Source organism: Rhinatrema bivittatum, chromosome 2, assembly GCF_901001135.1.
Source record: "Rhinatrema bivittatum chromosome 2, aRhiBiv1.1, whole genome shotgun sequence".
In the NCBI taxonomy this organism is placed as follows: Eukaryota; Metazoa; Chordata; class Amphibia; order Gymnophiona; family Rhinatrematidae; genus Rhinatrema; species Rhinatrema bivittatum.
The window spans coordinates 409,039,212-409,065,617 of record NC_042616.1 but is presented as its reverse complement, the minus strand read 5'-3'; the positions used below and the strand labels follow the sequence as shown (position 1 = coordinate 409,065,617).

Here is a 26,406-nt window from a genome sequence, read left to right as displayed (position 1 = left end):
GGATGCAGGAGAGAGGAATAAAAAGAACGGTCAAAATTAAATAGGAGCTGCTACAAATTAAGGGAATTTCTGCAATGCATTATTTTCAGGTTTTCTATTTTTAGGTGCATATACTGTAAATTGAAGTATTTTCCAGTTAATCAAGGATTCTTGGAGCATATAAAAAAAGAATTAAGTTTATCAGTGTTTTTACTACTGTTGGACGCTTTTTCCAGTTGAATCAAATAGGAAAATTAGTTCTTACCTGCTAATTTTCGTTCCTGTAATACCACAGATCAGTCCTATCAGTAGATGGAGTCAGAGAAACAAAACTTTGAGGCACTGCTACATAAGAGAGTGCCACCTACAGTCCCCTCAGTATTGACCTGTAGCCCCAAGCCAAGATGTAACCCCAAAACCCCTCTCTCAGGCTAACAGGGAAAACTATAGGGCTGGAAACCCCCAAAAGCTGGAGCCTAAAACACTTCCAAAAACTAAATCTGAAAAACCCAAACCATGATCAACAACTGCCCAAATAACCTGACAGCCAAACCAACTTGAACCACCAGTTGGCAAAAAACATAGTCTTTTGGCAGTGATGGGCTGGGTCTCTGGACTGATCTGTGGTATTACAGGAACGAAAATCAGCAGATAAGTACCAGTTTAACATTGTCCAGACAAGTGGGATGTACTAAAACACCCCTAGACTGGGCGGGAACCTGAAAGACCAGTACACAGAACACCCTCACCAAAGAACGCGTCTTCCTACGCCGTCACGTCCGTGCGGTAATGTCTGGTGAAAGTATGCAACGAAGACCACACCGCAGCCCTACAAATCTCTTGAGGCGACAGCAACTGACATTCTGCCCAGGAAGTGGTTAGCGATCTTGTGGAGTGCACATTCAGCCCCGCTGGAACTTGACGGCCCTTACAAATACAGGCCGTGCAAATAGCCGCTTTCAACCAACGGGAATGGTAGCCGAAGAGACCTTCTCTCACTTCTTCCTGCCCCCATACAGAACAAAAAGGTGATCACATCACCGGAATTATTTGACAGCTCTAGTTCTCCTCATATCCAAATGTTGCAGATCCCTGCCCCTAGGAGAATCCTTAGACCATTTCAGAAAAACCAGGTCTACAGATTGATTAACATGAAAGGAGGACATCACCTTAGATCAAAAAGAGGGGACCGTCCTCAAGGAAACCCTGTTATGGGAAATCCGCAGAAAGGGATTCTTGCAAGACAGAGCCTGTAACTCCGAAACCTGTCTGGCCAAACAGAAGGCCACCAGGAGTCAAAGCCTTCAGCGTCGCTCTCCTCAAAAGCTCAAACGGAGCCCCATACAAAACTTGCAAGACCAAATTAAGGCTCCAAATTGGGCATAACCTCCGGACTCTAAATCACAAATGCTTGACCTCTTAAGAAAAGAATCACATTCGGACGCGAGGCCAAGAACCTGCATCGCCATTTGCCCCTAAGAGAGCCCAAAGCTGACACATGAACGCAAATGGTACTACAGGCGAGAACCTTAGACAAGCACTGTTGCACAAATTCCAAGATGAGAGGAACTTTCACTGACAGGGGATGCACCTTTCTCTGAAGTCACCAAGACTCAAACGCCCTCCAGACCTGAATATACGTCAAAGTGGCAGGTCGACGAGCCTGGAGAAACGTGGAGATAACCTGCTCCAAATAACCTTTCAGATGCATCCGCCACCTCTCAAAAGCCAAGCCGCGAGACAAAAGTGATCCTCTCGATCCGAAAATATGGGCCCTTATACAGCAACTTTGGTAGATGAGCCAGCTGAAAGGATCCGACCACTGCCAGATGCATCAGATCTGCAAACCACGGACACCGCGGCCACCCCGTGGCCTGCAAACACCACTGGCCTCAACCGCTGCTCTGGTGCGTGCCTTTTTTTTTTTTTTTGTAACCATGCTGCGCCATTTCCCGCGGCACGGAAAAATCAGCCGGGCACTGCTGCAGAAATGACCGCTGCTCTCCGGCCTCAGCATGGTCCAGAGAGACATGGAAAAACAAACGCGGCTGCATCAACCGCTGCTGCACCTCCTCTGCTACAGGCTTGGCTGCTAATGCCGCTCCCCCCTAGGGCCCCCGGGACACACGCGGACCTGTGCAGTAGTTATCTTCTGTCTGCCGAGGCCTGCAGCCTTCGCTGCCTCATGGCTGTACCATTTGCCCCCCCCCCCCCCAGTAACCAGCTGTTTGCCTTTCTGCTCCTTTCTTTCTTTTTCTTTACCTTTAAAATCACAGATACAAAGGCAAAAAACACACACGGGGTACTTCCCCGATTCTGGGGCCTTGCAGACAGAGGCCTTGGAGGTCCTGAGGGAACCAGTCCCCTGGCTTTCAGGGCCCCCGGCACGATGAAGGCGAGCACAAGGCAGGGACTCCCCGGATGCCCGGCCCAACCTAAGGGATGGTCCCACCAAGGAGCCTAACACCTCAGGGAGCTTCCTCCAAAATTCTCCTACTTCAATTTCTCTCTTTCTCTTCCTTAACCTCAGACTGCAGGCTTGCACCTCTACCATCTGCTGGCATCAGAGAAATACTGAGGGGACTGCAGGTGGCACTCTCTGTTATGTAGCAGTGCCTCAAAGTTTTGTTTCTGACGCCATCTGCTGGTAGGGAGGCAAAACCCACTTGTCTGGACTGATCTGAGTATGTTCAGGAAACATACATTTCCACAACACAAATGTACTGCCACAAAAAAAAACCAAACCCAATACTCGCTTACCCCCACAGTAATCAACACATTTCTACAGCCACCAAGCACATTGTCCAACCCATTTTGCACTTCCCTACCCCCTTTCCCCACCAATCTGTCCTGAACTTTTCTCCCCAGCCCCCTGTCCATACTGCTTTCAAACCCCCCACTCTTGATCATTCTGTCTTCTTACCACAAACTCTGATAATCATCATTGGAACAGTCATGCAGCGGAGCTGGCAGGACAAGGAGAAAAGAGGTCCATCAGCTGCTAATGCACAGCTGAAGAGTCATCATTGCGGAAAAGGCACAAAAACAGAGTGCAAGATCCAAGGCAGGCAGGCGTGTCAGAGTACTAGAGGCAGTGGTGCATTAGGGGTGTTTAATTGTTTACCGGTTAAAACCTACAAATAAGAGGCCTAATCATATTCTACAGTAGTTTTAAAATTTGGACCACCAGAATTATATTGCCGTCCCTGCTGATACAAAGGGAAGAAGGATGGGTAGACTACTGAATGTCATGTTTAAGGACTTTGTGCAGGTGCTACATGGCATGATCTCACCATCAGAAAAAGCTTCAAACACCATAAGGCTTACACTTCTGTTGCAAAGTGCTGACAGCATACAACAGCATCTGGTTAAAAAGTGCCTTTGGTTGTAAAAAAATATTACCTTTCATAGGTCTGATCAAGAAGATGAGAGAGTACTCATCAATAGATATTTCCTGCAAGACATTAACTTGCACAATACTGACCCTTCATCCACTATGTAAAAAATTATAAAACATTTACAAAATTTCTCATTTATAGCCAATCACAAAATTGACAATGTGGACACTGTTGTCCAAAACGGAAGATATTTAAAGAAGGAGCAAGGGACTGCTTTTTCTTTTCAACCTTTCCACTGGTAGCAATATTCAGTAAAAAAAAAAAAAAAAAATCTGATTGCCGGCTGGATCCAGCTACTAATCAGCCAGGTTGATTGTTTTAAACCTGAGTAACCAAAATATGGGTCCACAAAGCAGAAAAAGTAATTAAGGGCCTTGAAACAGAAAAATCTGTCATGTATTGAAAAGTCTATTTAGGCTGAAGTTGTATGCAGGATTACAGGCAGTGATTACTGACGTGGATCAGAAGTGACTCCAAGATGAAGCCAAAATTTCATAAAACGAAGGAAACTAAAGAAATCTTGCTACCGATTCCCCTCCGATATTTTTGAAATACTCAGTAGCAAGAGATGACACAGGGCATGCCAATCAATCAAACCAGGGGATTAGGTGACCTGCCCCTCCTCCCTAGCCTCCATGCTGTGGGCACAGGGTCAGCTACCTTGCGGATGACAGGGTCATCAGTGGTGGTTACGGTGTGGAAGATCCTCTTGATGCTCTTCAGAGCTCTCTCGTTCCTGGTGGTAATTCTGTCAAAAGCTTTGTCATAGTATTCCAGGGCCCCGCAGCACTCTCTGCGGAGAGAATGCACACACTGTAACCACAACACCTGCACACACTCCTCTCCCCCGGGGCTCTCTGTTTATGCTCAGGCCTCCCTCATACACATCTCTTTAATTGTAACCATAGCTCTGCCCTCCCCCCCCCACCCCCCCTTCTCACAGCAGGTCAAGAGGAGGTTAGGAAATTATATGGCAAAGTTTCTGAAATTCTGGGGGCGATTATGTGGCACATTTGCATATTTAATTATATAAATTTGTCTATTTCATAAAAATAAAGTTCTTTCCCAAATCTGGCACAGCACTAAAGTCACTGAGGACCACCTGGTGCTTGGACCCATTGGTTCAGGAACTTAAGCCTCCAACTGAGTTGATTCCTAATGGGGAAGGACTTGGTCTACACTGCATCAGGTTCACGGGCCTAAAGCATTCCTGGCAGTGGCACCAAGCCACACGGCTGCACCAACAGCTGGTGACAGAGAAATATTGAAACGCTGAAGGCAACACCAGCCCTTTATAGGGCAGGTGTCAGTTTTGAGATTTTTTCCCCCCCTCTGGGTCTATCAGCTGGGCAGGAGGATGTAACCCACTTGTCTGGAGTGGTCTTGCATGTATGATGTGGATGGAGACGTAAGGAGCAAGAAACGGGATGAGAAAGGGAGAGATCCAGGGTTAGAAGGGAAGAAGGACCCACTTTCTCATGCACTCCTCTCCCCCTCACTGATCCTCTCTCTCAAGCACACTCCCCACCCCTCCTCCCTCTCCCATCTACCCCTTTCCTCCCAACCAATTCTGCTTAGTGGAAGAGGGAAGACAGCGGCATCCCTCTTGGCATGTCCGTTTCCCAGTTATGGTTCTCTCTGCCATTCATGCCTTCATTGCCCAGACTACAACCTACGGATACAGAGGGGAATCAAAGAGAGGGAGTACAATTTGGAAGAATATGTGCATGTCCTCTTCATTCTCCACAGGTATATTAGTGGTTTCCCAAGTTTGATAAACTCTCCACCAAACTCTTTTCTGGTGTGGGAGTAAGAGCTTTTCTCATCCTACTCTGAACTGCTGTTGCCCTCAACTCTTCCCAATGTATGCTCTGGGTATATTACACATATACACTCATACAAGGATCTGTGTTGCATAAAGATACAGTCACACAGACGAATATACTAGAAGATCAAAATATATAAATACGAAATTCAGATATTGCACTAATGGCAGCTAGGAAGTGTATTTCTAAGATATGGAAGCAGGTAATGGCTCCATCTGTGGATTCTGGAGTTGAAGGCAATAATATTTGCAGATAAAACCTCAAATACAGAGGAAGAAGCTGATTTAATGATTAAAGAATGATCCACCCCTTCCATTTCCTCCCAGCTACCCAACCTGACTGGCACTATTTTTGAGCTGCCCAAATGCAAGGTAAAAATACAGCTCACCCACCAAAATAACTCAATCCGAGCAGATCTGTGTGTGACCGAAGATCTGATCCAAACACTTACATGTCCTGGGGATCAGATACCTCCAAGTATCTCATCTTCATTAATCGGGGGAAATCCATTTCCTCCTTCACCTCCCAGTCGCTTCGCACCTCCACTGAGGAGTCACGCGGCTTCAGCTGAGCCTGGACCAAAACCAAATAATCCATGTGAGGTGGGGGGGGGGAGGAGATAGGGACGACTTATTCGTAAAGGTTTTCCATAGTAGGCCGAAGGTTGGGAAATGAGCCCTTGGCTCACCCTCTGCAGGGAAGATCACAGGATTGCCTTACCTGAGACTTCTGGTCCCATTTCTGCCGCACCCCAAACTGCTTCTGAAATTTCTTTTGGAGGCGCAAACGATCTCTGAAACGAGACAGCAGCCATAAAGAATCAGGAAAAAATCATCCCCGCTAGCAGTTTCTTGCCCAAACTGCAAAAAGGCTGTAGAAATAGAAGGCTTGGTTTCAACTGCAATTTTATATACCAAGGACAGCTTCAGAGTGCTGCCTCTAGAAAACAAGATATTGGTCCTTTAAATGAGGAAAAGGGAAGGATACAACACCCAAGGAAAGGGGAATTGCAACGGAGAGCAAAGAAGTTTTTTCTACCTTAAATTGCACATAACCCCAACAGCCCCTCCCCTCCTCCCAGGACGAGCGGGGTCTTTCTTCTCTTCTCCTGCTGCTGGGACTGGGCTGTGCACTCTCACCTCTCCTTCTGCTTGGCACTCTTCGGCAACGTTTGCAGGTTGAACTGTAGCAGATTCCGGCGGTCCTTGTCTCTCCGCAGGTTTCGCTAACATTAAAAAAATAATAATAATGCAAGAAGATGTGTAAATATTTCATGATGCCTTGTTCCCTTTCCTTGGTACAGAGATGTACTCATAATTACGACGACATTCATTGTACGATTTACTGTTTACGGAAAGTCGTAAGTAAACAAAGCTAAAACGGAGGAGGCTGGTGACCCTAGGCACTAACCAATAGTGAGGCAGCTTTCCAAATACTCCCTGACATCATATTGAGAGTTACTGTTTCACTATAGGAAAGAATAAGAAAAAAGGGATCTTGAAGGGCATCAAGAGCACCACCAAGTGCTTTGCTATCTGTGGCAGAGATCAGAGTATGAAATTGGATTAAATGGTTCAAATGTTATTAGGGGAGGAGATGGGGGTGTGTGGGAGACATAACCAGGCTAACAAAGAGGGTCAGAACACACGAGCCATAGAGTTGCTCTAAAAAGGTAGTCACTGGAGGGTTGGAAGGGGATGCTCACCCTTCTCCCACAGCCGTACAGTACCCAGATCTTTGGATGTGTTACCTGTGCAAACCTCATGCGGTTCCTCTGGTAGGCTGTCTTTTGCATTTTGGTTGTGTCCACCAACTGGAAGCTAGTTTCATCCTCCTCGTGGAAGTAAGCATACTGGCTTCCTCCCCCAAACTGTGAGGAGTACTTATCTGAGGTGAAAAGGAGAACACTCTTACTGATCAGCTGAGAAACTGTTCCTCATTTCCTTGGGGAGAAACAGATTCTCTGTGGAACCAGTATCTCCACCCCCCCCCCCCCCCACAACCTCCCAAAGTTGAGCTCAGAGGCATGATTTAGAAGAGATTCTAAATAGTACGCCAGCCCATGCTGTTTATTTAAATTTGAGCGTGCTCCGTTTGGTCACATTTTCTTTGTTTGCGTCTCAGCCTGTGGAAACGGGATGTTTCAAACACATACCCCACCACCATGGCAGCAGAGAGCCCTGGGAACGTCAGAGGAGAAACCCTGGGGTGACTGGGCTGCAGCACAGTTCATGGGGATGGTCACAGGAAGTCCTGTCAAAAACGTGCAGCAGCACTTACTAGTGTATCGCTTGTCCTGATAGGTGGCCCCAGTCCAATCAGCAACCTAAGGGGAAGAGAGAAAAACCAAATGAACAAGTAGGAAGACTCGGAGGAAATGCTGAGCTAGGGATGTAAGCTTTGGTGGGAAGGAATTATCTTTACTATGATGCAGAACTGGTTACAGTTCTTTGCCTTCCCATGGATTTTCACAATAGCACAGCTGCTAGGCAATTGGAAGAAAATCTATTTCAGCTAACCAGCTATGTAGCATTACTCTCCACGCGGGATCAGAAGGCCAAAACAGAATCTATACGGCTAACAGATAAAGACGTCATGCAGTTTGTACACTTACTACTCCTGGGGGAATTCTGCGCTACTGCGGAAAGCAGAATTTGCGCAGAATTCCCCCCTGTGTAGAATTGCCAAATTCTGCACAGAAAATAGCAGAGGAGACCCCGGCATGCTGCGAACGGAGCACGTCCTGCGGCATGGTCCGTTCGCGGTGAAGATGAAGGCCCGGTGCGCCGTTCGCGGCACACAGGGGCCTTCCCTTTTTGCCGCGAACGGCGTGCCGGGCCTTCATCTTCGCAGCAAACGGAGCTCATCCCGCAGCATGCCGTGAGAGAGAATGTGTGTGTGTGAGAGAGGGGAGGGTGACAGAGCATGGGAGGTAAGAGAGGGGGGTTGGGGGGATGCTTGAGTGTGGGTTTCAGAGAGAGAGAGAGAGAGAGAGAGAGAGAGAGAGAGAGAGAGAGAGAGAGAGAGAGAGAGAGCCTATATGAGGAGGGGGGGGTGTGGGAGAGGGTGAGAGACAGCTTGGTTGGTAAGAGGGAGAGTGGAGGGATGCTTGAGTGTGGGTTTCAGAGAGAGGGAGCCTATATGAGGGGAGGGGGATGCCGGTGAGAGAGAATGTGTGTGTGAGAGAGGGGAGGGTGACAGAGAGCATGGGAGGTAAGAGAGGGGGGTTGGGGGGATGCTTGAGTGTGGGTTTCAGAGAGAGAGAGAGCCTATATGAGGAGGGGGGGTATGGGAGAGGGTGAGAGACAGCTTGGTTGGTAAGAGGGAGAGTGGAGGGATGCTTGAGTGTGGGTTTCAGAGAGGGAGCCCATATGAGGGGAGGGTGACAGAGAGCATGGGAGGTAAGAAAGGGGGGTTGGGGGGATGCTTGAGTGTGGGTTTCAGGGAGAGGGAGCCTATATGAGGAGATTGTGAAGGAGTGTGTATGTGTGTGAGAAATTGGGAGCTCATGTGTATGAACAAGGTATCGTGTGTATGTGAGGGTGCTAGCCTATGTGAAGGGATTGTGTGATTGTGTGAGACAGAGTCTGTGTGAAGGGGTGAATGAGAGAGAGACATAGGTAGCCTGTGTGAGGATGTATGTGTGAGAGAGAAAGGGAGCTTGTGTGGGTATATATGCAAGAGAGAGGGCCTTGTATGAGGGGATGTGTGTGTGCGAGAGAGTGAGGGAGCCTGTATGAGGGTGTGTGTATGTGGAAGGGACACTCTTACAGTGAATTTCTAGGGAAATTCTGCTCAAAATATTTAAAATTCTGCAACTTTTAAGTAATAACTTTTTTCTGTAATAATTTAAAATGTAATTACTTAAAGACTGTCATGTAAATTGTGTTATTTTGACAATATAAAGTTTGCAGAATTTTCAGTTTTTGTGCACAGAATTCCCCCAGGAGTAACTTACAAATACATGCATGTACCTTAGATTCACATATTGGTGTAGAGTGGTAGTAACAGGGAATACAGACTCTGACTTTCTTCAACAGAGAAGAACAGAACAGGCCATCAGTGACCCTAGACTCTATGGAACATGTTCTGGAGTTGTGCCAGGGGATGCAGAATGTGGGAGGATTCAAAGCTCCCTCTGTGCCCGATGCTGGCTCCTCAAATATGGAACTGCCAGCACCACAGCAAGTCATACCTTTCCCAGTCGGTCTCCTTTACTGAAAGGCTGATATGGCATATCCTTGAACTGCTCGGGCACTGCACATGGACCCCATCCTGAAGGGTTGTCCTGAATGACTGGTGCAAGAAATTTTGCCATCATTTTAAATCCTGGAAAAGGCAAAAAGAATTTCTTTATTCATTTTAGGTTGGAAAATGATAAATATATTTTACTTTTATTTTATTAAAATGTATTATTCGCTTAACATGCTGGCCTAAGCAATATACATACAACATTCATTATCTTCTACAAACAAATTACCTAACAAGACATACGAGCACAATTATGCCCAGAACCAGCCTGGACTCAGGAAATAAATAAGCCCAACTTCCATCAAGCCTTTAGCTCAGGGGTCGGGAACCCATGGCTCGCGAGCCAGATATGGCTCTTTTGAGGGCTGCATCTGGCTCGCAGACAAGTGTCGCCACACTTTCCCGCTGACCCAGCTGCTCCCCGGTCCTCCTCCGCCCGGGCTTAAAATGCTGTCAGCCCGGGCGGAACGCGGCAGGACAGCTGGAGTCAGCGGCACCGGCGTGCTCTCTTCTTCCCGCCCCCCCCCCCCACCGCGGCCCGGAAGAGGAAGTGAAGAGTATCGGGTGCGTGCGCGGCAAGAAGAGGCCACGCTAGTGCGCTCGGCATCGGCCCGAAGAAAAGAAGACTGCAGCGCGAGTTCCCGGGGTGGGGGTGGGGGAGAGAGAGAGTGAATGAGCAACCTCGCTCATTCACTCTCTCTCTCCCCCACCCCGGGAACTCGCGGCAGCAGCAGCCTCCTCCCAACGCTAAGCTCTTCATTTTCAGCCCTCGCGGAGGCGAAGTCCCATCGGCCGCGGCTGACCCTCTTCATTTTCCTCCGAGCCGTGCTGCAGTCTTCTTTTCTTCGGGCCGATGCCGAGCGCACTAGCGTGGCCTCTTCTTGCCGCGCACGCACCCGATACTCTCCACTTCCTCTTCCGGGCCGCGGGGGGGGGGGGGGGGGGGGGGGGGGGGGGGGGCGCGTGTGTGTGTGTGTGTGTTTGTGTGTGTGAGTGAGAGATTGCATGTATGTGAATGATTGAGAGTCTGTACATGTGAAAGAGAGTATGTCTGTGATTGAGAGCCTGCCTGTGAGAGAGAGAGAGAGCATGAATGTAAGTTTACGATTGGGAACCTGTATGTGTAAGTTTGTGATTGAAAACCTGTTTGTGTGAAAGAGTATGTGTGTATGATTGAGATCCTTTGTGTGTGAGAGAAATCATGTGTATGTATGATTAAGAGCCTGTGTGTATAAGTAAGAGAGAGATCATGTGTGTCTGTGTGTGATTGAGAGCTGATTTAGGTGAGGGAGCATGTGAGTATGTGATTGAGAGCCTGTGTGTAAATGAGAGAAAGAGAGGACATGTTTGTAAGCATGTGAATGAGAGTGTGTGTGAGAGAAAAAGACAGCATGTATTTATGTGATTGAAAGCCTGTGTGTGTGTGTAAGCGTGAAAAGATAGACAGCATGTGTGTAAATGTGTAATTAAGAGCCTATATAAGTGAGAGAGAAAAAACATGTGTATATGTGAGTGACTGAGAGCATGTGTGTATAGGTGTGTCATTGAGAGCCAGTGTGAGAGAGAGCGCTGGTATGTGACTGAGAGAGGAGAAAGTTCCAAGCAAACCACCCCACCTCCTGCTAATTCAGAACAATCTCAGGACACCTGGATATCAAACGTTCCCAGGTATGCAGAGCAAAAAAAGTTTTGTATCCTTATTATTTTTCATTACTGGGTCTTTGTGTCTGCTATTTTGAAATATTTTGTTGGTATCTGGAAATGTTTTATATGAGTTTTTAATTATTGGATATTCCACTCATCAGCTGTTTCGAAATATGTTCTTTTTGTTAGTACAGTTTTACTGCTGATGATTTTATATTTCTTGATTTGTTTTATAAGGATGGGTGATGTTTCTTTTTCCCTTGTTACACTGCATACAGAGACTCTGGCTTGTTGCAGTTTCCAATTCAGTTTTTGTCTGCATGCTTCTTGTTATGCGTTTTGGTCTCTTTATTCTATGTTAGGTGAGGGGTCAGCACATGTGATTCAGGTGAGGTTTTCTGCTGGCGTGTAGTTTCTGTGTAGGACTCTATAGCAGCCTGACTTGGTCCGTTTTCCTAATAGAAGATGTATTGGTGTCTTAAGGCCTGGTGTAATATTTTCAGAGACTTATTGTACTTTAAAAGTGTGATCTTACATAAAATGCACACATTTACTTGTATTTAGTTTTAAACATATTGTATGGCTCTCATGGAATTACATTTTAAAATATGTGGCGTTTATGGCTCTCTCAGCCAAAAAGGTTCCTGACCCCTGCTTTAGCTGCTTTTTACAGGTAAGCTCGCCTAAACATAAACGTTTTTAATGATGCAAAGCACAGAGCCAGCGAGCCACCAGGCACAAGCAGTTCAGACGGAACTTTGAGCTCAGTCAAACACTGCAGAGATTAGCATAAAGACAAGGCCCTATTGGTGAAACTTTTATACTACATGACCAGTAGGGAAATGGCAGAAAAACGTCTGGAACAATCAGGCCTTTGGTCTTGTAGAACTTTCCTTTTTCTGATTGGAGGTTGTTCCTGCTGGCCATCTGACAGCTGGAGAGAAGGTCTTCAACTCTCCATTGAGTTCATTTTTTCTTGTGTTACACATTGCTATTCAGTGACCAGTCAGCCACAGCAGCAATTCCCTCCAGTTCAAGCAGCTGCCACCCATAAGAGCCATGTCACTGCGCCTGTGCTGCAGGCAGGGAAAGTGAACCAGTAACGTGTAACAAGTCTGCTTCCCTAATGCTAGAGGCATAAGGACATGACCCAGGGTGACAGCAGCAGGGAACATGGAGGAGCATGCACAGAAGAAAGCTGGGGGGGGGGGGGGGGGGGGACGGGGGACAGGCAAGGTGAAGAGATGAGGAGGGACACTGGAATCACCAAGTGGATGCAGAAGGAATCCAGGAAATAAGATCACCTGTGACCATGCAATGCTATAAAAAACAAAGGGAGAAGAGACACTCAAGCTTGTACTGCATGATATTTTATTTCTTGAAAAATAATGAAGGTACAAGTCATCCTTTCAGATTATACTAAAATAATTGCCAATACAAAAAGTGTGCCAGTAGCAATTTTGTTTAGTTCTTGATGGGAGGGGGGGGGGGGGTCATCAATAAACTGTGTTTTCTTATTGGCCTGACAACCAGAAAAAATGTGGTTGAATTGCAATACTGAGTCAGAGCTGCAAATATTCTGGAAACCAGATGTGTTGGGTGTCTAAACCTTAGCACCTGGTGCATAAAATTCTGAAAAGCAAAAATAAGGGAAATGAATAAAAAAAAATATTTAAAAACTAAAACAAAGCCAAAAAGCAAAATAAGAAAAAAAAATAAAAACAAAATAGCAACAACAAAAGAGTGAAAAAAAATAAGAAAAAACAGGGAACAATTTTTCTCTGGCTCCTAAAAATCTGTGACTGGTGCCTAAATGTTCAAACTATATTTCCACCCCTACCCTAGGTGATCATCTAGCCAGTCAATAGAAAGGACAGAGAGAAGCCTTGCAACAGAAGAATGGAGAAATGTCTTACCTGATAATTTCGTTTTCCTTAGTATAGACAGATGGACTCAGGACCAATGAGTTATGTGCTCCCCTGCTAGCAGATGGAGATGGAGTCAAGTTTCAAAGCTGATGTCACCCTAGATACACCCCCTGCAGTGACCTCAGCCCTTCAGTATTCTCTTCAAAAGCCATTGTGGACATATTATTGATAAACTTGAATACAATTTAATAACTTGATTAAAAACTTGATTAAAACTGGTGACCGTAACTGTACTCAACCAAACATAAGCGCTGAATCCCAGCAATATTATAGATGCTCCAATCTAGGGATAGGGTGATGGCTTACCCATAACCTCTTTGGGCTCGAGATTCATGTGCGATTCCTTGGCACTGTTCATGGGCAGCCGTGGGTGGGATGTTGAGTCCATCTGTCTAAAGGAAAAAAAAATTATCAGGTAAGTAATTTATCCATTTCCTAGCATGTAGCCAGATTGATTCAGGACCAATGGGATGTACAAAAGCTACTCCCAAATGAGGCGGGAGACTGCCCGCGGTCAGTTAGCACCACCCTTGCAAAGGCTGCGTCTTCTCGGGATTGGAAGTCCAGGCATTAGAACCTGGAGAAGGTGTGCAAGGAAGACCACGTCGCTGCTCGGCAGATGTCGACAGGAGACAGTAGCTTAGCTTCTGCCCAGGATACTGCCTGGGCCCTAGTGGAATGAGCTTTAACCTGAAGGGATAAAGGCTTCCCTGCCTCTACATAAACTCCCGTGATCACTTCCTTGATCCAGCGAGCTATGGTAGCTCGCGAAGCTGCTTTGCCTTGTTTTCTTCCACGTGAAGAACAAACAAGCGATCTGTCTTGTGCACCGGTTCTGTACGTTCTAGATACCATACTAACAGCATACTGATGTTTAAGTGGCATAGGAGGCGGTAGTCTTCTGAGTCCTTGCGTCTATCTAGGGACGGTAAGGAAATGGACTGATTCAGGTGAAACTCCGCGACTACCTTCGGCAAAAAAGGAAGGGACGGTGCGAAGCTGCAACGTACCTGGAGTCAACCGGAAGAACGGCTCCAGACATGACAGCGCCTGTAGTTCAAAGATGCAATGAGCTGAGCATATCACCACTAAGAATACAATCTTCAGCGTTAATAGGCGTAGAGACAGAGTACGCAGCGGTCGAAAGGAAGGCCCGGCTAAGAAGTCCAATACTAGATTGAGATTCCATAGGGGAGATCGGCCACTTTAAAAGTGGTTGGAGGTGTTGAACTCCTTTTAGGAAACGGCCAAGTCCCAATGTGTCGACAGGCAGGCTTCGTTCACCTCATCTCTGAAACAGGAGAGAGCCGCCACCTGGACCTTCAAGGAGTTGAGGGTCAGTCCTTTGTTCAGGCCATCCTGTAAGAATTCCAGAATCATGGGGATCTTGGTCGTCTGAGGGGGCACCCCGCATTCCTCGCCCCAGGACTCAAATATTCTCTAGATCCGCACATAAGCCAGGGATGTCGAGAACTTCTATGCGGGGAGCAAGGTGGCGATTACAGCTGCCGAACATCCAAGCTTCATCAGGCAAGTCCTCTCAAGGCCCAGACTGTAAGACAAAACTGAGTTTATTTATTTTTTTTACTTAATACATTTATATACCGTTTCACCAAATACTAGAGATGACCGAAGCGGTTTACAATATTTTCAAAAATTTAGATTAATAAGTTTTATAGAAAAATAAAATGAAAATAAAAATAAGAGCAAAAAGAGTTGGGTCCTCGTGAAGGATTGGACCTTGTTGAAGAAGATCCATGTGCGGGAGGAAGCATAGGGGGCTCTCCACCAGAAGCCTCCAAATGTTTACATACAATGGGCCACCAGAAGGACTAATCCTCTGTGGCGTTCAATCTTGCGAATGACCCAAATGAGTTCCTGAAGCAGGGACCTGACCCTGCTGGTCACCTGGAGCCTCTCTTCCAACAACCTTGCCTGGATTAGCCAGTCGTCTAAGTAAGGGTGCATCAGGATCCTTTCTTTCTTCAGTGCCGCCGCTATGACTACCATAATTTTGAAGAATGTTCTGGGGGCGGTTGTCCAGCCAAAGGGCAACGCCTGGAACTGATAATGGCAGCCCAGTACCGCAAAGTGTAAGAAACACTGGTGGTCTTGATGGATTGGGATACGAAGGTAGGCCTATGAGAGGTCCAGTGATGTTAAGAACTCTCCTGGTTGTACGGCTATTATGACGGAGCGAATAGAGTTTCAATGCGGAAGTGAATTACCCACAGATGACTACTGACACGCTTGAGATCCAGGATGGGGCAAAATGAACCCTCCTTCTTGGAAAGAGATGAAATACCACCCCATATTTTTCTGGGGTGTAGGTATCGGTGTTATAGCCCTCAAACTGAGGAGCCCTATCAACGTGGATTCCACTGCCAGTTTTTTTTGTACTGGTAGTAGCAAGGTGATAAACATGTCCCAAGAGATGCTGTGAAATTCTAGAGCGTATCCTTCTTGTATGATGTCCAGTACCCATTTGTCTGATGTAATCTTGATCCACCTCTGATAGAAGGGGGATAGTCGGCTCCCTATCTCCTCATTCCATGGATGGGTCGGCCAAACTTCATTGGGAAGTTCGAATCGAACCTGAGCCCGAACCAGTTCCTCTTTTTGGTTGTCATCTCTGAAAGGACTGAGACCTTCCCGAGGGCCGAGATGTCCGAAACGATGAGTTTCTGTAGGGCCGGAAGCGCTGGGAGCCCCTGGTCCGACCCATCATAGGTGAGGGGCGCTGAGACCTCTTTTTCCTATCTTCCGGTAGCTGAGGCACTGGAGATTCACCCCACTTACTGGCTAGCTTTTCCAATTTGTTTACAAATAGAAGGGATCCCTTAAAGGGCATCTTTGTGAGGTTTGCTTTAGGAGGTCACATCCGCTGACCAATTTCACAGCCATAGCTGTCTTCTGGCCGCCACCACTGAGGCTACTCTTCTGGCCGAGGTACACACTAGGTCAGAGCTTGCAACCGCTAGGAAGGCCACAGTGGGCTCCATCGCCTCTCTGGGATGCACTGTAAATCTAAAGGAAAACATAGCTGTAATAATTAACTTTGAGACTTTATTAGGGAAAGAGAGACAAAGGGAATAGAGACAGATACTGGAACAAAGTACAGATAAGTTTGTTCCAGGGAGCGACAGGTCCATACAAATGTATAATTACCAAGTCACTCAAAGTTCCAGTAATGTGTAGAACCTTTTATACCTTCCATACTGACCAATCAGAACATACTGAGAGTGTTATTTCTAGATAAGTGCAGGGCTTCTGATTTGGAAATATATTAGACCAAAGCTAATGGGTCTGGGGTGTTGGCTGCATTCCAGCACGTAGCAGAGTCCTTTGTGTCCTTTAATTTCAAACTAGCCTTCTTGAATACAGCAGAGATGAGGTGCTTCAGAAAGTCAGTGCATAATATCACATACAGCACCCCTGAGCTATCTGCCTAAATGAGAGAGAGAAACAGACACAAATGAGCCACCAGGGCACAACAGGAAGCGATCTGCTGTGTCATTGCTGTCGCGTCAGAGGCTTGCTTAAGGATGGACTTCAACTGCCTATCGTGTGCATCCTTCAAGGCCGCTCCACCTTCTACTGGGATAGTTGTTTGCTTCAAGATGGTGCAGACCAGGGCGTCCACTTTCAGGAAACACAGGCATTCTTTGGCTGCCAGATCCAGAGGGTACAAGGCCTAACCTCCTTTAAAACTGGCTTTCAGGGCGTCCCACCCCAGGTCAATCAACTCCTGGACGACTTCCAGTTTCAGGAAATAGCAAGAGACTTTCCGTAGAGACACCAGGATAGGATTCCACTTTGGTTCCAACATAGGGTCCGTGCCAGGAACTCCCAGTCTTCAGGGTCTGGGAGACCAGGACCGGCAATTCATCTCTGTGGAAATACCGTAGCATGGTCTGGTATGGCTCCAGGCCCAGAGGGATTTCCCCGTCCTCCAATGAGTCTGCATCCCCATTGTCATCTGTGGTGTCTGGTTCCCTGTCAGGGATACCCTTGGTGAAACAAGGCATGTCCCGAGGCATGCTAATAGGGCTGGGAGGACGAGGTCTTCCCAGCTGGGGGTCAGACCGGCAGGAGCAGCAACTGAGTGCACCTGAATAAAGGCTTGAAGGCCCTGAAAGAATTCCACCCAAGAAAAAGTTGCGGGTCCACACCTAGCCCAGGAGGAACTGAGGAGGGCACAGCCCCGGGATTGCTCAGATCCGGGATGCCAGCAGATAAGGTCGTGGCTGACCTGTCCTCCAACTGGGAGGGGCCGGGCTTGGAGAAGTTTTGAGAGTCCAGCCCTGGGCTTCCTCACAGTGCTGATACAGGAAGGATTCTAGGTCAGACTGTGCAGCCCTAATATGGCAGGCAGTACAAAGAGTGTCGCTTGTGCTTCTTTTTGCCAGAGCCATAGTTAACTGTAGCTTGTTCGTTCAGCCGGTTAGCGCCTGTGCTTGAGCGCACACAAATCTGCCCTGACGTGCGTAAGCGTCCGGTTGTGCACAAATGTATGCATGTACTTATGCGTATGGTTATGTACACAGGTGTGTGCGCATTAGGCGCACAACAGGGCCGGCCCCGCACCGCGTGTACTGACAGTCAATGGGGGGGGAAATGGTGCCATAATAAACCGCGCACAAGATGGCGCCACCGCAGCCTGCCATGTGGAGTACCCACAGAGTCTGAAGCGGGGTCCAGCCCATCAGGGGGACGCTCAACTCACTCGGAAACCCCTTTCCTTGCTCTAACTGGATTGGGAACATCTTTGGTACGGTGCACCAAGCAAAAAGAGACCAGAGGAAAGACTTACCGAAGCCCTCCCATGTCTCTGAATCAGAGGAGTAGTTCTTTATTTACCTGAGCTCAGCACTTACTGGCTTGAGTACAGAGACAGTCTACGGCTGTGGGGGGAGAGGGCATAGACCGTCACTGCCACACTCTGCTGCCTGCACCTGCTTCAGCAGCAAAGTCCATGCTGGGTACCAGCTACCAGACCAAGGCACACCTCTGAGGGATCTCGAAAATTGCCTCAGGAATTCTCAACTGGGGGAGGGAGCATTAGGTATCACCGCAGGAGAGCGGGGCTTAATTTTCTCTCCAATTTAAAGGTAAAATTTCCTCTTCTAAATAGTACTGTGTTCCCAGTAGGGAAGGCATAATCTACATCTGCTAGGAGACAGAGAGATACTGAATGGCTGAGGTCACTGCAGGGGTATATCTAGGGTGATGTCAGCTTTGAAACCTGACTCCATCTCCATCTGCTAGCAGGGGAGCACAAATAACCCATTGGTCCTGAGTCCATCTGGCCTCACACTAGGAAATTAATTTTCAAAGAAGTTACATGGATAAAAGTAGCCATTTTCAAAGGCCCATTTACGTATGTAAAACCTTTTGAAAATTACCTCCAGAGGATTTAGTTTATGAAAAAATCAGGCAATAGAAATATCTTTTTGAGTGTGTTAGAAAGAAGAGAACATTATTCTTGATAGTCTTGTGATCTGGTCTCAGCTTATTAAAGCACTGTCTGCATCACCTCATGCTCTGCAGAGCTCAGATTGCGCAGTGGGCTTATCATCATCGACCAGAATTTTTTCAGCCTAACATATCCCTCATTTATTGCCTCTCATGTAAATAATGTTACGTTCCTTTTAATTTCTCAGCTGCTATCTTCTTCCTCCTTTACTTCCCCCCCCCTTTTTTCTCAAACCTGCTCCATCTCCCACTCCCTGTTTTTTGTAATTTCCTCCTTTCGCAAGTTTATTGTAAACCGGCGTGATGTGCTCGCACGAACTCCGGTATATTAAAAGCTGTTAAATAAATAAATAAATAAAATACCTCTATGGGAGATGCTACAAAAGTCTCTTCTCTAGGTTTACTTGGCAAGTACATCTGCACCTCCATGGGGAAGGGGTGCAAACCAACAGCAGTGATATGGCCCTCAATAAATAAAGCATAACAAAAGCAGAAATGATAAATATATGCCCCATGGTACACATCACTCTTGCTATGCAACACTCAAAGACTAATCAGGATTATTCCATACCCTACACTCCATCTCCATTTATATCTAGGAAAACAGATATAAATCAATGTTTCTCACCGCCAGTCTTCAAAGGACACTAAATAAGCACATGTACTTATCTCTTAGGTCATGTACAGTGCCTTGTAAAAGGTCTTCAGATCGTTGTACATTTTTCACATTCTGTTGTCTAATAAAAATGCAAATCAAAATGCATTAAAGCAGGAGTTTGTTTCATGCATTTACACAACATACCCTATATTCTCATTGTGAAAGAATACTTAAAATATTCTTAAAGTTAAGAAAAAAAAAACACTGTCTTGATTGCATAAGTCTTCACACTCCTTGACTCAGTACTTGGCAGAATCATCTTTTGCAGCAATAACAGCCATAAGAACATATGATTTGCCATGCTGGATCACACCAAGGTGCATCAAGTCCAGTATCCTGTTTCCCCCCAGTGTCCAATCCAGGTCACAAGTAACCAGCAGGATGCCAAAAGATTGACAGATTCTATGCTGCTTATCGCAAGGTTAAGCAATGGATTTCCCCAAGTCCACCTTAATAATGATTTAGGGACTTTTCTTCAAGGAATTTGTCCAAACCTTTTTAAAACCCTGCTCCACTAATAGCTTTCACCACATCCTCTGGCAACAAATTCCAGAGTTTAATTATGCATTGAGTAAAAACATACTTTCTATTTATCTTAAATGTGTCACCTACTAACTTCACTGAATGTCCCCTAGTCTTTGTACTTTTTGAAAGAGTAAACAACCGATTCACGTTTACCCATTTCATGCCAGTCTTGATTTTATATATCTCTATCATATCTCCCCTCAGACGTTTCTTCTCCAAGCTGAAGAGTCCTAACCTCTTTAGCCTTTCCTCAGAGGAGAATCATTTTATCCCCTTAATCATTTTGGTCGCCCTTCTCAGTACCTTTTATAATTCTGTTATATCTTTTTTGAGATGTGGTGACCAGAACAATACTCAAGGTGAGGTCTCACTATGGAGCAATTCAGAGGTATTATCATATTCTCCATTCCTTTCCTAATAATTCTTAGCATTCTATTTGCTTTCTTGGCTGCCACCACAGTACACGGCACGGGATATTTCAACATATTATCCCAGGATGATGTCTAGACCCTTTTTCCAAGTGGTGACTCCCAATCTGGAAACTTGCAATGTACATCTCTAGTTTGGGTTCCTCTTCCCTATGGCATCACTTTGTACTTGTCCATATTAAATGTCATCTGCCATTTGGATTCCCTGTTTCGCAAGATCACCCTGCAATTACTCACAATCCTCTTTTGAACTTTGAATAATTTTGTATCAGCAACTTTTGTATCACTTATTGTTCCCATCTCTAGCCCATTTAAAAATGTTAAAAAGCACTGGTCCCAGCTCAGATCCCTGGGACACTCCACTATTCACCTTTCTACCTTGAGAAAACTTATTTTAGCCTTACTCTCTGTTTTCTATCTTGCAACCAGTTCACAATAGCATACTGCCCCATCCCATGACTTTTAATTTTCATGAGTTCAGGATAAGTGTCTATCAACTGTGCACAGCAGGATAGTGCAGATTTTGTCCATTCTTCTTGGCAGAGGAACTCAAGATCTTTCAAGTTGGCTGGGGATCATCTGTGGACTGCAATCCTTCAAATTTTGCCAGATTTTCTATTGGATTCAGGTCTGGGCTTTGACTGGGCTACTCAAGACATTCTTCTTGTTGAGCCACTCCATTGTTGCCTGTGCCCTGCACCATCCAGCTTTCCCCTTGATTTCACAAACCTCTGTCTCTCCACTACTTTAAAGCATCCCTACAACATAATTACCACACTCCAGGACTCATGGTGTAGCTAGGAAAAGGCATGCATGACTACACTTTCTTAGAAAGGAACTCTTAAACATTTAAGAGCCACCATTAGCGTCTCTTGTTGCAAGGTGCTGAGAGCAGAGTCCAGGTGCTGGTCTGGTTCTGAACATCAGGCAATGGTGAGTTTTCCATGGCACACCTGATTAGGTCTGAAGGCACAACGAACGGTTGGGAAACACTGCTCCAAGGTTTCCATGCACACAAGATGGGCCTCCTTCAATGAAAAGAAGGGCGGACTAGCCTCTCTGTGGAAATGGTAGAGACAAGAACAGAAGCTAAATTAAAGAAAGTGTGGGATAGACAGGAAATCTTTGAAGCAGTGTAAAGCTGAATAGCTGGTGTGGATGGGCAGACTAGACAAACCAAATGCTCTTTTTATACTGTCATATTGCTATAAAAGCAGGGCCCGGCTATCCATGCCCTGCATGCTGTCCATTAATTACTAGCCTCCAGGGCTCATACTACAGGAAGAGGAGGCATGCATGATTACATAGCAGATGGGGGTGGGAGGCAGGTGGTCTACATATTTAAGAGCTACCGCTGATGTCTCGTTACTGTGAACAGAGTGAAGATGCTGGTTCGGATCTGAGCATCAGGCAATAATGATTTTCCTATGGCACACATGAACAGGTCTGAAAGCACACTGGTTGGGAAATACTTTGACGGGTCAGCTTGATTGCAGCATCTTACTGGTGCCAAACTGTTTTCACTTTAAAGGGACCTCATAGTGTCCCAAGTGATATTCAACCTATTGACGTTTTCCCCCAAATCGGATCTTTGAATAATGTTATCAGAGTGTTCTTTTGGCAGCTCCTTGTTCTGCCTGTTTTGACCTTTACTTCAAATTCGCTTCATACAACAGAAACAGTCTTCATTTAGGAGTATGTGACTGGACATTGATGGGCGCTATTTAACTTTATGACTGTGGTACCGAGCAGTCAGGGGTAGTCAGAGAACAGGACTTCAGGCTGGACTCCGGAAAAATCTTTAATAAACTTCTTTATGTGTGAAAAGTAACAAACAAAACCACTTTGCTATTCCATACAGTTCAACAAATATGACACTGTAACTACGGTTTAGATATTCTCTCTCTCTCAAGACCTTTTTTCTCCTGGGGCCTAACTTCTTATCCCAGGGTAAAGGGATCCTCCCTGGCCAAGACTCCCTTTGCTGGGTTAGATCTTAAGGAGGACTGAGCCGGAGAGCTGTGGCTGCTTCTTTCAAGTATTCTGAGCGGGTTTCTTATACACTCCCTCACATGGATCTTCTTAAGGCAATGTTTTAAATCAGAGTTAATTTGAGTTCGATATGACAAAGCATGTGAAGACCTATACAATCAATATTTTAGTTTGTTTTCATTCTTAAATTAAATTACTTTTGGAATATTTCTATAATTGTTCTTTAACAATGAACATGTAGAATGCATCATATAGAACACTGAAAAACGTCTACCTTAATGCATTTTCATTTGTTAGACAGCAGAATGTGAAAAAATGTGCAAGGGGGTGACTACTTTTACAAGGCACCGTATATATCTTTGCAGTCACGGATAAACAGAACTGTTTGGCAACCAAGACAGCCACAATGCAGGTCTACTAGTCTAGAGCAGTGCTTCTCACCCCAATCTCCATTGTATGCAAATCTAGCTCATGCATATTCATTGTGGATATCCTGAAAATCTGACTGGTTTTAGGTGTGCCCCAAGGATTGGGTTGAGAAGCACTGGTCTAGAGAGAGATGGGGGTCTCTAAGGTGCTAAAAGCACTGACCAAAACTTCTTCCTTCCACTTTATTAGAGGCATGCTGGGAGCTGCAGCTCTGTAAGCCAGAGATTCCCAGAGACGTCCTGGTGACCCCTTATGAATTGAGTCTTTCAGAAAACACACACAGTGACTGTGCACGAGATAAAAGTACACATACTAGGTCACCAATGTATGCAATTTTCTCTCATACACGGGGCTTAATTCATGAGAGGAATAGCCTGGAATGGAGTTCCCCCAATTCTTTTCAGACTTAAGAGGCAGAGCAGCAGGAGTATCCTACCCCAGCCCCTCCCTCCAGACAGCCTGCAGGGAAGAGGAGGAAGAGGGCTGGGAGTTGGAATAAGGAGGAGGAAGAGTGTCTTTGTGTATAGTCTGTGTGTTTGGGGGAGAGAAAGCGTTCATATCCAACCCTGGTTCTTCTCAGTTCACCCCGGCTCTGGCCTTGCTCCCTCCCACCTCGCTCCACAGTTCTGCTTCCTTTTTGACTACAAATTAAGTCCTGCTCATACATATTCAGTAGGGATATCCTGAAAATCCAACAGGATATGGTGTCTGCCAGAACACATCTGGGAAGACTTGAGGTAGGCTTTCATGAAGGTTAATTGGACAGAACTGCTGTGATCCTTGACAGGCCAACACATCAGGTTATCAGGCTGTGCACTCTTGAATATTCATGAGTTCGTCGCACACGTTTTCAGACTGATGCAGAAAGGTAAGTTCAGCTGATTGCCTCTTTTCTGTCTGCACTTCAATGCACATTTTCTATGTGCAAAATTTACCGCCGATGCAGCAAGGAGTTTTGCATGCAGAAAATGTGTGTTTCTAAATGAGAGGACTGCTTAGTGCCCTTGGTGAATTAAGCAGTACTCTCCGAAGCAGAGAGACTGCACCTGGCAAGTGCACCTTTCTTAGGGCTGGGAATTTAACTCTGGGTTAGAGCTGGAGTTAAGTTTCCAGCACTACTGTGCTGGAATTTAAAACTTCTAATAAAGGGGAAAACATGTTTAAAAAAAAAGTTTAAAAAGATCCACGGTTAAAACTTATTCGGCAAAGTAAGAGCTAATGCCACTGACTTATCTACCTACCTGACAGTATAACAGCCAGAACTTATCCAGCTATCTGGCATTTATCCAGCTAAGTAGCAGTCTCCCGTGCCAGATAAGTACTGCCTTATCCGGCAGAAGCTACCTGCTGCCAGACAGTGGGATAAATCAGTATTTATCCAACTAAATGGAGGCAGTTACAGTCACTTATGGCCCATCAGGGATGCCTCCCCCTTCTTCCAAAATTAAAACGTGCATTAACTCTTAAACACACTTTTTATTTTTTTAAACTCCCAATGCATTTGCATGTTATCAGTTTACCATATCGGGAATTAAAAAAATAATAATCTGGGCATTAAAATTGTGCACTAAAAACCAGCACATGGTTTCTTAACGACAGAGAAATACTGAGGGACTGTAGGTGGCACCTCGGGTTAAGTGTCAGTGTCAGTGAAACTTTGTCTCCATTTGCTGAAAGGGGGGCAAAACCCAGAAGTCTGGACTGATCTGGGTACATATAGGGAACAGCATTCCTAGTTTCCACTTCAATTACATAGTACTTTGCTGGGGGGCAAGAATCTAAAGGTACAATATCACCTTCTGCACAGCTCAGACTTACTGGAAAGATCTTCAACGGGTGAATGGAGTAATTTGCACTAAAAACGGAGATGGCTTCTCCTTCCCCCATCAAAGTCTAACCAGTGACAGCTGTAGGGAGAAAGTACACTGCCCCAGGAACGAATATTTTTTAATAAGCAGATTAAGACATCCTGATTCCTCTCAAACATCAATTTAAAAAATAAATAACGAACAAACAGCGCCCTGGCCATTATCGGATAGTGCAAGGCACGGGATTAAAGGGCCCAGGAGGCCCCCGAAAGTAGCATAGGACTGGGATCGCGAGGAACCGCCGCTCAACTCCTGCCCTCAGGCATTCTCCTCTTTCCCGGATCTAGGCTCAACAGCAGACCCAGACCCTTATCCCGTCTTACCCGCGACCGCTCCCACCGCCCGATGTCCGTCGATTCCCGGCTCACGGACCCGGCACCGCTTGGCAGGCAGGAACGAAAGGAAGAGAACGCCGGATGGCAACTGCTTGCCAGCACTGTCGTAAAATGTGGGGGGGGGGGGGGGAACGAGACAAAAACTTGCTATGAGACCAAAGCCCAGGGCAAAAGAGAAAAGTGCTGGGAGGGCCAGCCGCCGTGAAGCAATAGAGCACGCGTGCCAGTACTGTCGTAAAGAGAAGACGAGCTTACATCACTGCCATAGAGTTCGTATGGAGTACAGAGTATCGCCTACAAACCAGAGAGACGGACCAAATGCTCCTTGACACTGCAGGCTCTTTAGTCCCTATAGAATACCATCGGAGGTGTCACGTGATTGCGGGTGGGCGGTGTTTGAAACAATGCTGAAACAGAATGAGAATGAGAATGAGTAGTGGGGGCTTTCAAGGGCATTTAAAGGTGGGCCAGTTACTTGATCAACTGCAGCTTTGCTTGGAGTGTCATTTGACAACAAAGATAGATCGGAGCCAGGCACTGCATTTATTTCCCACCTGTCCTTTAATGTTCTACTAGGTGTATTATAATGTATATCTGTAACACCCTATCTTAAGCCTCTGCTTGAAAACAGTTAAGGAATTAACCTTCAGATTTCGCAGAACAGGGAAAAACTGGATGTAGCTCTGGCTCCGGCATCTCCAGGAGGGAACAGCTAAAGCTGTAAGCCCCAAGGGGCTCACCATGCAGTCTCTTAATAAAAGAAGTCCACACAATGAGTGTCATTCTAAAACAAAATATTGCTTTTACTGGAGACAAAAGCCAAAAAGTTTCGGTAGTAGAAAAATAGAAGAAAATAACAATTTCAGCAGTCTGGAGTGCCATAAACAGGTCTGGATTTCAGGACCTCTACTATGAAAATGCATGAGGAAGGAACTTCATTTTCATTTTTTATATTATTTTTCCTGGGCATTTATCAGTGTTTAGTGCAACAAGAACAAACACGTCTATCCGGAAATACGGAGAGTCATTTTTTCCCACTGATTTCTTCCAGTTTTTTCTTTGTTGTAATAAACACTGATAAATTACCAAACAAAAATTAAAAACTGAAAACGAAGGAATAAACACTGCTACCTCCCTTATTTATTTATTTATTTATTTAACATTTTTTATATACGGACAACCGTTTGCACTTTATGTTCCTGTTTTCCCCCAATCGGTTTCTCTAACCTCCAGTATAAACCTGTATGTCTTAGTTACCAACCAGTATGGCCCTGTCTATCCCAGGAACACTCTGTGCAAGCTTCCTCCCCCCCCCCCCCCAACCCAGTCTGGCCCTGTAACCTCCCTGTATGACCCAGAGTTTCCCAGTGACCCCCAATCGGTCCCAGTTTATCCCTGATACAGTCCCTCCAACCCTCTGGCCTGTGTCAACTCACCCAGAGAAGCCAGGCCACCGAACGCCAAGTCATAATGCTATGTGAACATGAGTGCTTGTATGCATATTTTAATTTGTGTACACGGGTATGTCACGTTTAGAATAGGTCATTACATGCATTCACATAACCATGCTCTGACAGGCCTCTAATACGCCCCTTTTTTCCATGTATAAATGAGTGCGAGTATGTGCATATACATGCACATATGACCCATTTTTAAAATACAAGTAGTGC

General features: G+C 45.8%; 1 protein-coding gene and 1 non-coding gene across 3 annotated transcripts in view; both read right to left on the bottom strand.

Moving 5' to 3' along the window:
- Nucleotides 1-24,875, bottom strand: part of EIF3D (eukaryotic translation initiation factor 3 subunit D) — a 54,739-nt gene extending 29,864 nt beyond the window's left edge. Inside the window, exons 1-9 of one of the 2 annotated variants that reach the window (XM_029590087.1) lie at nt 24,725-24,858; nt 13,333-13,418; nt 9,399-9,532; nt 7,484-7,529; nt 6,954-7,090; nt 6,343-6,428; nt 5,924-5,996; nt 5,655-5,776; nt 4,038-4,170 (exon numbers count right to left, since the gene is read on the bottom strand). In XM_029590087.1, the coding sequence (XP_029445947.1) occupies nt 4,038-4,170; nt 5,655-5,776; nt 5,924-5,996; nt 6,343-6,428; nt 6,954-7,090; nt 7,484-7,529; nt 9,399-9,532; nt 13,333-13,414 (813 nt within the window). In that variant the 5' untranslated portion in view covers nt 13,415-13,418; nt 24,725-24,858. Of the gene's footprint in view, nt 1-4,037; nt 4,171-5,654; nt 5,777-5,923; nt 5,997-6,342; nt 6,429-6,953; nt 7,091-7,483; nt 7,530-9,398; nt 9,533-13,332; nt 13,419-24,724 lie in introns of both variants that reach the window. The other variant, XM_029590088.1, reaches the window with a different exon arrangement.
- LOC115086372 lies at nt 18,529-18,613 on the bottom strand. Its single transcript, XR_003855252.1, has one exon.
- Nucleotides 24,876-26,406: the final 1,531 nt, after the last annotated feature.